Source organism: Procambarus clarkii, chromosome 2 (assembly GCF_040958095.1).
Source record: "Procambarus clarkii isolate CNS0578487 chromosome 2, FALCON_Pclarkii_2.0, whole genome shotgun sequence".
Classification (NCBI taxonomy): domain Eukaryota; kingdom Metazoa; phylum Arthropoda; class Malacostraca; order Decapoda; family Cambaridae; genus Procambarus; species Procambarus clarkii.
The window spans coordinates 56,201,154-56,213,448 of record NC_091151.1 but is presented as its reverse complement, the minus strand read 5'-3'; the positions used below and the strand labels follow the sequence as shown (position 1 = coordinate 56,213,448).

The following is a 12,295-nucleotide window of genomic DNA, read 5'->3' as shown; positions in this document are numbered from 1 at the left end:
CCCTTCAAATTAACCTAGATAAAATAAGTGATTGGAGCACCATGTGGCAAATGGAACTCAATGTGAATAAATGCCATATTATGGAATGTGAAGTTGGATAAAATACACCAAACACACCTTACAAATTAGGTGTAAAGGACTTAAACAGCTCTAAGAAAGTGATCTAGGGGCGGTTCTGGATAGTAGACTGTCATCAGAGGAACTAAAAAAAAAACATTGTGCAAGGAGCAAATGCTGAGCTTTCCAACTCCAGGATCACTTTTAATTACATGGATGGTGACATACTAAAGAAAATGCTCATGACTTTTATGAGACCAAAATTAGAATATACAGCAGTTGTATGGTGCCCATATCTCAAGAAGAATATCAATAAACTGAAAAAATTACAAAGGTATGCTACTAAATGGCTTTTAGAATCGTAAAATAAGAGTTATGGAGAGCAGCTAGAGGCATTACATATCTGAAAACTAGAAAAGAGAAGAAAAAGACACGATATGATCACCACTTATAAAATAATGACAGGAACTGACCAAATTGACAAAGAGGCATTCCTTAAACCAGCAACCTCATGAACGAGATGAATTCAATCTATGGAAAGAAACGTGCAGAAAAATTATTAGAAAGTTTACTTTTGAAAAAATTGCAAACAGTTGGGGCAAGTTAAGTGCGAAAGTTGTGAAGGCCAAAACCGTCAGTGCTTTCAAAGCGTTATATGACTTAAAGAGCTCTAAGGAAGTGATCTAGGGGCGCTTCTGGTTAGTAGACTGTCATCAGAGGAACTCAAAAAGAACATTGTGCTAGGAGCAAATGCTGAGCTTTCCAACTTCAGGATCACTTTTTCAGATCAATTTTCAGGATCACTCTTATGAAAAAATTGCAAACAGTTGGGACAAGTTAAGTGCGAAAGCTGTGGAGGCCAAAACCGTCAGTGCTTTCAAAGCGTTATATGACAAAGAGTGCTGAGAAGACGAGACCTCTCTTGATTGCCACTTACCTACCTTATAATTAGAGCCATCTCCATTTTTTGTCCTAATTTCTTCGTTCAGGGATTGCTGGCCTGGCCGCCAGAGCGTCTAGACGTGATCGCCAAGCACTCCCCAGTCGTTGCTAGGCGTTCCGTGTGGGAGGGCGTTGTTGTTGCGTCGACGCCATGGGGACCCCCCTCCCCCCTATTCGCCGCTCTGAGACCGTGGGTCTGGAATTTTCTGGACGTGCTGTTGGATATGCTGCGTGTTCGTCTTGCCGATGTGTATGGGCTCCAATTGCTGACCACCCATCGGGCACTTGTCAAGTTTGCCTCCGCTCCTGTCTAAGGACTTTGTGGCTCGTTACGATGAGCGCTCATTCCTCTCCCTGGGGACGGTGGTACCGTCACTATCTCTGACCGGTGCTGCTCGGTAACGTATGTGGCCCTGTATGGTGTGCCGTTTGAATTCACGTAGGCTTCGCTTCGATGGTACTTTGGCCAGTTTGGAACTGTCGTTTCTATCTGGATTAACTCTGTCTCTGCCGGCAGGTGGCGTGGAGTCTCGTGTGGGACCCGGACTCTCGGCCTGCGGCTCAAGTCTCCTGTTCCCTCCACGGTGACCTTAATGGGCTACACTATGCTGGCGTTCTATGCAGGGCAGCTTCGACAATGTTTTCGTTGTGGCGTTGAGGGGCATCTGGCAGCTGATTGCACTGGGGTCGCGGCTGCACATGTTAATTTGTTCCGGGATGAGGATTTTCCCCCGTTGGTGGCGTAAGACCTGTCGCCTCGTAATGAAGTGGGTTGGGCAGTTCTCCTGCCGCCTGCTGACCCGGTGGTGGTTCTGCGTTCCTCGGCTGTTGGCCCGGCATGTGTGGATGGTAGTGTACACGACAGGGTGGTGGTGTGTGCCGCTCCGACCCCACAGTCTGTCTCGTCGCTTCCAACAGATTCTTCACCTGTTTCCGACTCTGCGCCTCTGTCGCCTTTGACGTCCCTGTAGGCTCCCTCACCTGTGTTGGTCCCTCCTCCCACGGCCGAGCCTGTTCCTTCTCCTGTTTCCTCTGTGGGTGGCGGCCTCGTCTCCCGTGGTGTTGAGGCTGACATTCTGCGGGGTCGTGTTCCCCCGGTTGTGGGGCGGCCTGCCGCCAGCTCCTCTCGGGGGCCTCCTGCAGGGGGTGACAGCTCCGATGATCAACGGCCTTCCCCAAGCATTCCAATACAGATGCGGGTGCTTTGCCGCCTCGTTCATGGTCAGAGGAAAGTGAGGATGCGGCGAGTGTTGATGTTTCTTCTGGGAGCTGTTCCTCTGTGGAATGCGAGGATGGTGCGTCTGGTGCTGGTGTGGGTCCGGTGGATGGTGTGTGCCCGTGTGTTGCTCCTGCTGTTGGGGTGGGGGCCCGTGTGGGGCTGGTGACTCTCACTTTGGGCGCGTCGCCTGCGTTGGATGGTTCCGGTTCCCCATGGGGAGTGGTTCCCCCTTGTGAGATTGAGAGTGGACGTGGCGACCTGGTGGTGGTCTTAAAGAAAACTGCTTGCTCTGAGGGTTCCGTGCCCCCTCCCCAGTCCCCTGTTTCGTCGGCGACGGTTATGCCGCCCCACTCGTCTCCGGCCATTTCTTCTGTGTCTCCTGCTTTGTCGGAGGCGGTGTTGCCTCTTTGGCAGCCTCCGCCTGCTGTTCTGGTGTCATCTGCTTCTTCAGCGGCAGTGTTCCTGCCTCCCATGTCGGGGTCTTTGTCTTCGGTGTCCTGTGGTTGGGGGCGACCGCTTCCGCCGGATGTGGTGATCTCCGAATATATGGAGTACCCGGGGTTGTCGTGAGGAGTATTTGAATACTCCCTACCTAACAGGAGTATTTGATATGGGAGGCTTATAAGCGGAAGTACCCGTCGTGGAAGTTCCTTGAGAAATATCCTCCTTGTTGACAATTGTGTTTTGTGGTGTTGCTCACACATGGGTGTGTGGGTGTGGGGTGGGGTTGCATGTGTGTGTCCGAGTCGGGGGGGGGGGGTTGTTTTCCGGTTCCTGCGTGTTCAGGTTTTTTGTTTATGGGTTTGCATGTGTGTTCGTGTCTTTCTGTATATATTCTGTGTGGTTTTATACTTCCGGCTATGTGTGTCTTATGCGTGGCTGGTTGTGCTATTGAGCTGCTGTAGTGGTGCGTTTCGTGTGGTGATGGTTTATATTATGTACTTGTGTCCTTACAGCCTTTAGGTCGTTTGCATGTTTTTTGTGCTTTTTGTTTGTTTTTTGTGCTTTCAGTTCCCTGTGTGGTTCTGTTTTCTGTTATTAATGCCTTGTGTTTCTTGCCTTGGGTATGTGTCCTGTATTGCTTTTAGCTTTGTCTTATGTGCCCGTGTTGGGGTCTGTTTTATGCTTTGTATCATGTGTATTCAGCTTTTGATTATTCTTGTGTTTAGGTTCTTTGACTGTTTTCTTACTGTATTCTGTGTATCCTGTATGTAGTCATGGTTTTCTTTGTATGTGGTTTTCTGTCTGTACTTTGTGGTTTTCTTTTATAAATAAACAAAAAAAATTCTTCATTCACTCATTCTTTCTCCCTGTTGCTCTCATTGTTAATATTACCTGGCTCTGCAATATTGCTGCTGTTATGTACCACGATACACTCTCCCTCTTCACTACTCTTCACTACTTTACAGGATGTGAGCTACGCTCTCATCCTCTAACTACACTTAGGTAATTACTACATACAACCATTTTGACTGGAATAGCTACACACTATATTACTGTTTGCACTTTTACTACTTTTATCTCAGTGTCCACCTTCGCTACACACTATCTTCAGTACTGAAACCAACTTCACGTAACACGACTTTCATGAATGTAATCCTAAAAACTTCATACGAACATTATCACAAAAATAGTACTCACTTTTTTCATCGCTGTAACCCCAGTCATTACACACACCCTTCATCCATTACCACCTTCACTACATACTCCTCTCATCATCATCATAACCATCTTCACTAGACACTCTTAACCAATATAACAAACTGGGAAACAAACAAGCTGGGAAAGGTCCAAAGATATGCAAAGACTTCCGAGGGTGCACGATCACTCAGTCCACCAAAAGGGTAACCTTCAAATACTTTGGTCGTTTTGGCAAGCGAGGAAAAGCGTATAATAATGTAACACAAGAGTTACGAGAAGAGGTTACAGGCATTATATTTGCCAAAACTAAACAGTAGTGAGAGTCCACTCTGAACCACCAGCCAGGTCGGACATTCTTGAGGTCTCTCTGCTGGTGTTTACACTGGTTGCTTCTCGGTTGCCCTGGCGAGTTTTTTTTTTATTCTTAAAACAAAGTAAAACAACGTACATGCAACCATATAAAACAGTAAAGCACAGAATAACAAGAAGCACAGAATGATAACAACACATAATAAGTAACACAAAGCAACATAACACAAAGAGGAAACCAAAGAACAATACAAATACATAGGAAAATACATTAAATACACATAAAAACAGCTAGCCAAAACAACACAAGCAGTGATCCATAAAGCACAAACACATGAGAAAAAAAAGAAAACAAACAAACAGAAATACAATGAAACAAACAACAGGAAACATGAAAAAGACACAGAATGACATGGTACAAAATAAATACAAAACTAGGAACAAGGCAGCCTGAAGGGCCACACAAGCATTACTACAAGCCAAGACAGACAGGAAATCACAACCGGAAAACACAGGAACCGGCAAACATACACACACACACACACACACGCAAACAGCCTTAGAAACAACATAAGCAACAGAACACAAAACATACACAGCACAGCACAACAACCACAAAACAGCGCATGTGGAACACACACACAAGCACACCGCCCAACAGGGCGAACCCAAACATGGAGAAAAAACAAACATAAAACCGCAGACACGGTAACAAAAACACAGAGTATACAAGTAAACACAGACACTAACGATACTTGTCTGGAAAATCCTTTGCTGGGAAGCGCAAGCAGTACGCTTCCCAGATCAGCTGGACGTCTTCGGACACCGGTCTACCAGGAGACGCACAAGGCCGAGGCATCCAATCAGGCACCCCATAAATAAACCCCTGTAATCTCGGTACCTAAATAGTCGACGAGCACCACGGGCCCTCACGCACCCTGTCTTCCCAAACGAGGTCCAAAATCCGTGACTTAGGGACCACGCTCCCATTGGCCGCGAGCACAGGGAAGTGATCCACACTAGATGGTATCGCACCGGTATCGGCACTGGGAGGATCCCCGGGCGCCACACGAGGCTTCTCACGAGGCCTCTCACGAGGCTTCCCACGGGGCTGCACACTAGGGGAACCCGCAGAGGACACAGACGAGTCGGAGCCCCCGCCACCGAGCATAGGAGCAGAGGAACCTTGGCGCACATCCTTCCGTAAGATCACGACGAGGTCCCGGTCGGCAGGAGCAACCTCCCACCGTGGGGAGTCATCAGCATTAGGCATAGGGGGCGACTCCGGAGGCAGCACAGAGCCCCCCACAGCACCGCCAACATCGGCAGGAGAAGAAGAAACATCAACCCTCGCATTCCTCTGCCCACGAACGAGGAGGCGAAGCACCTGTATCCGTACGCGAACGCTTGGGGAGATGCCGTTGATCATTGGAGCAGTCACCCCCAGCAGGAGGCAACCGCCAGCGCCGAGAGGAGCTGGCGGCAGGTCGCCCCATAGCCGGGGGAGCACGACCCCGCAGAACGTCAGCCTCAACTACACGGGGGACGAGACCGCCACCCACCGAAGAGACAGGAGAAGGAACAGACGCAGCCGTGGGAGGAGGGACCAACACAGGTGAGGGAGCCCGCAGAGACGTCGGAGGCGCAGAATCGGAACCAGGTGCAGAAGCCGGTGGAAGCAACAAGACCGACTGTGGAGGGGGGGGGGCTGCACACACCACCACCTCGTCTTGTACACCGCCATCCACTCACTCCGAGCCAACAGCCATCACCGGGTCAGTAGGTGGCAGAGGAACCTCCCCACCCACTCCATCACGAGGCGACAGGTCCTGCGCCACCAACGGGGGAAAATCCTAGTCCCGGAACAAATTTACAGGTGCAGCCGCGACCCCAGTGCAATCAGCTGCCGGATGCCCCTCAATGCCACAACGAAATCATTGTCGAGGCTGTCCTGCGTAGAACGCTCGCATAGTGTAGTCCATCAAAGTCACCGCAGAAGGAACAGGAGACTTGAGCCGCAGGCTGAGAGTCCAGGTCCCACACGAGACACCACGCCACCTGTCGGCAGAGACGGAGTTCATCCAGATGGAAACGACAGTCCCAAACTGGCCAAAATACCGTCAACGCAAAGCCTCCATGAATTCAAACGGCACACCATGCAGGGCCACATACGTCATCGAGCAGCACCGATCAGATATTGTGACGGTACCACCGTCCCCAGGGAGAGGAAGAGAGCGCCCATCATAACGGGCCACGAAGTCTCTATAAACAGCAGCGGAGTTAAACTTAACAAGCGCCCGATGGGTAGACAGCAGTTGAAGCCCGTACACATCGGCAACTCGCACACGCAACATATCCAACAGGACAATCTCAAGGGCCAGGTAAGACGCACGGCCAGAAAATTCCAGACCCACGCTCTCAGAGCGGCGAATACGGGGGAGGGGGGTCCCCATGACGCCGACGCAACAACAACACCCTCCCACACGGAACGCCTAGCAACAACTAGGGAGCGCCTGGCGATCGCGTTCAGACCCCCTGGCGGTCAAGCCAGCAATCCTCCATTGCCCTGGCGAGTGGTCGTTGGCCACTGTGGGGGTGACTGTTTCTCAGTGTCAGTATGGTGACTTACGTGCCGCCACTGCAGAGGAAGAAGTCGGTTGGGCTGATGTTTAACTGTAAGGTGGATATTGGAGTAGTCAGCAATACTCTTTTTGATGTTTTGAACGTGAAAGTGGAAGATCTCGTTAGTCTACAGGTCGTTCACGAGGACAAAGTGGAGGTGAAGTTCGCCGAGATTGGCTTGTTCCGGCAGTTTATCGACAAGCATGAGGATGGGAGGTGCAGCTGAGCAACGGTCGAGGCTCTGTGACTGTGACGAATTTGAGTGTTGAATACACATACGTGTCTATTAAAAATGCTCCGATTGAAATGTCGGAGGATCTTCTCTGTCGGGCTCTTGCCAGGTTTGGGTGTGTAGAATTTATTCGTGTGTGTAGGCACACGTCCGGAGGTGTCAAAGGACTCATTAATGGTTACAGGTCGGCTAAGATGGTTCTTCGTGGAAATGTGCCTTCTTCTCTATTGATTGCTGACTATACGGTTAGTTTCTTCTACCGGGCGCAGACTCGGATATGTTTCAAGTGTGGTCATGTTGGCCATATGGCTGCTGCGTGCACCACTCGGATGTGTAAACGGATTAACCTGTTTAATGAAAATGATTTTCCTCCTTTGCATGACGATGAAGATCTCTCGGTTCTGAGCAGTGCCCCTTGTATGAGAATGGATGCAGTGGTGGTTGGCGCCGATCTGGGTTCTACGAGTGCTGCCTCCTTGTTTTTTTCTGGTGGAGATGACGTCCGTACTGATGTGTCATCTCCCGGACGGTCTGGAAGGGGGTGTTGATCTCCCTCCAAGCCCATGCGTGCCCGTGCAGGCCGGCACCGAGGGCGAGCATGCTGCGACTGCCAAATCAGGTGAGGTGGTAGATGCAGTGGTGGGCATTTCACCGGTGGATGTGTGCTCCAATGCTGAGCCGATTGGTGTGCATCGGAACCCGCAGCAAGTGATCCGTGATGGTGTTGTTGCGGCTCGGCCTGCTGTTTGGACAACTGAGGTGGTGGCGGAAGTGCATATGGAGGGTGCACATTCTCCCAGTTGCAGTTCTGGACGACGTGAAGCAGATTGCATGTTGCCTGTCGGCGGTGGGCAGCACAGCCTGAAGCGACGGAAATTTGGGGGTTCTCTTCAAATTGTCCTAGATGCAAGGAGGTTGGGCGTCGGCAGCTCCTTCCTTGATGGCTCTGCAGTGTGACCCGATGGTTCCATCCGACTCGGATATTCCGCCTTCTGGTGGGGGCGTGTCTGTGATGGATGATGGCATCTTTAAAATTCCAGGAAGCAGTTCACTGCCTGAAGGCACACAGAATGTGGATTAGTGGGATATTGTGAAGGGGGAGCCAGAAAGAGTCGGTAGGGCGCGATTTGGTGGTTAGAGTTCTGTGGGTATGCTTGCCGATGTGGCTCCCTCTCCAGTAATTTTGGGGGATGAGGTTGAGGGCTCTTCTGTTGGGTGTGCTGCTATCCAACTTAAGGGAGCCGGTCGGCTGAGTGGACAGCACGCTGGGCTTGTGATCCTGTGGTCCTGGGTTCGATCCCAGGCGCCGGCAAGAAACAATGGGCAGAGTTTCTTTAACCCTATGCCCCTGTTACCTAGCAGTAAAATAGGTACCTGGGTGTTAGTCAGCTGTCACGGGCTGCTTCCTGGGGGGTGGAGGCCTGGTCAAGGACTGGGCCGCGGGGACACTAAAAAAAAAGCCCCGAAATCATCGCAAGATAACCTCAAGATAACCCTGGGATGTAGTGGTAGTGTTGTGTGAGAGTGGTCGTCTCTGTTTATTTTCTCAATAGATGTGTGGATGACTTGTGCGAAGCTGAATGTTAGTGTGTGTTTTCTGGTGTGTGTGTGTGTGTGTTTTTTTGCTGAGTCCTGGGTGTTCCAGTATTTTCTTTCATGTGTGTTTGGGGTTTGGAGTGTGGCTAACGATTGTTCCCGGTTTCTCCGTGTTCCGGTCAGGTGTTCGAATCTTCGTACCGGGTGTGTTGGGTGTTCTGTGGGTTGTGTGTGGTTAGCCATTTTATTTTTCATTTTGTGCCTTTTGTTTCTGATGTTTCTTTTGCGCCCTGTGTTGTGTATTGTATATTATTTGGCACGCCCCGTTTGGGTTGTGCAGGTACTTCTTTTGTGTGCTCATGTATTTCTCCTTGTTGTTTCTTGTTTTTCAGTTAACGTTATTTGCTACATGCCATTTGTTCTGTGGTTTTGTCATAATGTGATCATTTGAGTTTTACATTTTGCTGTGACTTTTGTACTTGTTTGTTGTATATTGCATTTATGGATGTAGGTGCTTCGGTGCCTTTGTATTGTATGCTTTAATTGTCATGTATTTTGTTTTATAAAAAATAAAAGAAAAAAAAAAAACACTAGAAAAAGAGGCGATATGACCACTGCCTACAAAATAGTAACTGGAATCGACAAAATTGATAAGGAAGAATTTCTGAGACTTGGAAAGACATATTACATTTATACATTTAATTTAAAGAACAAGAGGTCATAGATATAAACTAACTAAACGAAGGTACCGAAAAAATATAAGAAAATTCACTCTTGCAAGCAGAGTTGTAGACGGTTATATCAAGCTAACTGAGAAGGTGGTGAAGGCAAAACCGTCAGTAGTTTCAAAGCATTGTATGACAAAGAGTACAGGGAAGACCGGACACCACGAGCATTGAGCTCCCACCCTGTAACTACACTTCTTCTTCTTCTTCTGGAAAATAGGTGCAGTTTGCATGAAGGGGTAACCCTCCCGATGACTGCACCTGGACAGATGTAAGGAGACGCGTTGATGGTGAGGAGGAGAAGAAAGTCAAAGGCGGTAGATGTGATGGGCCGTAGAGAGAGGAGTGGCGACTGAAACAGAGGCGAACGTTAGAGGGAGACTCCCCGCACCGGGGGGCGGGGAGTCGTGGTCACGGCGGCAGCTGATCCAGGCACGGCATAGTGTGCGCAAGATGGGAACTAATACTTCTCCGGAAACTTGCGTATCGGAAAGCGCAAGCAGTACGCTTCCCAAATCACCCACAGGTCGGCGGGCAGCCGGCCATCAGGCAGTACCCTCGGCTGAGACATCCTATCCGGCACCCTATAAACAAACACCTTCTCAGACGATACTCAGATAGTGGACGAGCACCATGGGATCGGAAGCACCCGGGCATCCCAATAAGGGCCCAACTCTGGACCCTCACAGGGCACGACCCCAGCAGACGGGACTAGGCAACCACCAGACCGGGGCAATGAAGGAGGGGGAACAGCAGGGGATGCAGGCGCGGCAGCGACCCCACCACAGGGCACAGGAGCTGAGGCCCCCCGGCGCACATCTTTCCGCAACATCACGACGAGGTCCCAATCATCAGGGACAACCCCCCACTGCGGGGATCCAACAGCAGGCCACACCCGCACCGTCCGAAGAGTCCACAGAGGCAACATCACCCACACTGTCTACATCATCCACGGAAACAGCCTCAGAACACCGACGTGCACGCTTCTGCAAAGGAATGGAAAGAGCAGAACTACAATCGTTAACACACACAGGCACGGCAGGCACCTCACCTTGCCGAAGCACCCCCTCCAAAACAGCAGAACCCGCGTCCCCGGGAGCCGTTACCACATCCACAGGCGGGGGCGGGACATGAACCTCCACCGGGACACCCTGCACTACACGCAGCACAGGCGACGCCCCGTCACCCTCACACACCGGCTCAACAACCCCAGGGGCCACAGCAGTCACCTGACGTGTCGCACGGGCCAGAGAACTCGCCTCAACAGGCGGAGCAGCAGACAGGCAGTCAGGCGCTCCAGGCACAGCACCCACACCGTCCGAACGCAACAGGGGCGGAAAATCCTCCGCACGAAGAACATGCACCCGACCAGTTGCTCCCACGTCGCACGCCACAGCCAGATGACCATCGTGACCACACCGATAACAGGTGCGCGGTTGACCCCGGTACTGGCAGCGGAGCGTGTAACCCAACACGGACATCGACGACGGTACACTACACTTCAGCGACATCGTCAGGGTGCAGGAGCCGTCAAGCATACCAACACAGTGCCCGGCAACAACCTTATTCCATCGAACACTTAACACAGCCCCAAACCGTTCGAAACAGGAGGTTAAAAAGTCGTCCTGAAATTCGAAGGGGGCACCATGCACCGTCACAGACGTCAAGGTGACACTGAGATTCACTACCTTAACGGAGCCAGCAGTATCAGGGAGAGGGTAAACACGCCCCTCACACCGCTCGAGAAACGCCTGAAAGGCAGCCTGGAGGCGGAACTTGACTACAGCACGGTGGCCCTGAAGCAGCTGGATGGCCACCAGGTCCGACAGCTCCACATGCAGCACGTCCACCAGGGCGACACCAACCAATGGATGGTCCACCGGCACCGTAAACGCCAGACCAGCTGACAGCGTCCTCGTCATTGGAGGGCGAGACGTCCCTATGGCTAAGCAAACGTCACCCTGTCAGTGGCAAACCACCACCAGCAAGGCAAACAAGCGATCACGCAACGTAAACACTAGCCAGAAGCGGAGAGACCTCAGGAACGTCCGACCTGGCCGGCGGTCACCACGCAACTCCTAACTACACTTAGGCAATTTCTAGAGATTTTGTTTAGAAAAGAAATTTAAGAAACCAAATGGTATTTTGCCAAATAATAAATGACAAATATGCATCTATTATAAGCGTATCACACATCTTAAAACAATCGTTTTTCCTGTCGTCGTGGTGATGGGTTTGGTTGGGGGGGGGGGGGGGGTTGTCGTCGTGGTGATGGGTTTGGTCGGGGCGGGGTGGTTGTCAAATCATCAACCCGTCCTCGAATCAAGTCCTTTATATCCAGCAGTCGACCCCACAGACGCATTCATCAATTTTTACATGCTGTTCATTCAAAACAGAAATTTTCTTAAATATAAATTGATATTATAATATATTAGCATATTGTGCATATATAGGCATAGGCTAGGTATGGTCAGGTGTTTCAGTTTTGTTGGCGATTATTTGTATTTATAGTATGTGCGTGAAGCATTTACGGCATTGTGGTTCAAACAAAATTCCTCAATGAAGCACTTGTTCCGAAAGTGCTCAAACGTCATCAGTTGTGAGTCGTGTGTAAAAAGGTTAGATTAGGTGCTTAGGTTCTGTTGACGATCATTTGTATTTGCAATACGTGGCTGAAGCATTTACAGCATTGTGGTTCGAACAAAATTTTTTTAGTGAAGCACTTGTTTCGGAAGTGTTCTAACAAAATCCAGCCCGTCCTCCAAACAAAGACCCAAAAGTGATTCCATGCACCTGCCAAACCTCCTGTTTATGAATGAAAAACAGTTTACACACGACTCACAACTGATTTCGTTCGAACACTTCCGGAACAAGTGCTTCACTGACGAATTTTGTTCGAACCACAATGCTGTAAATGCTTCACCCACGTACTACAAATACAAATAATCGCCAACAGAACCTAAACACCTAACCTAACCTAACCTATGCTTATATATGCACAATATACTAATA

General features: G+C 50.1%; 1 protein-coding gene across 1 annotated transcript; it reads right to left on the bottom strand.

Annotated features, from left to right (window-relative positions):
- Window positions 1-1,701: 1,701 nt before the first annotated feature.
- LOC123762372 (autotransporter BimA-like) lies at window positions 1,702-2,691 on the bottom strand. The gene has a single exon (XM_045748886.1). The coding sequence runs from the start codon at window positions 2,689-2,691 to the stop codon at window positions 1,702-1,704; it is 990 nt and encodes a 329-aa protein (XP_045604842.1).
- Between the last annotated feature and the right edge of the window lie 9,604 nt (window positions 2,692-12,295).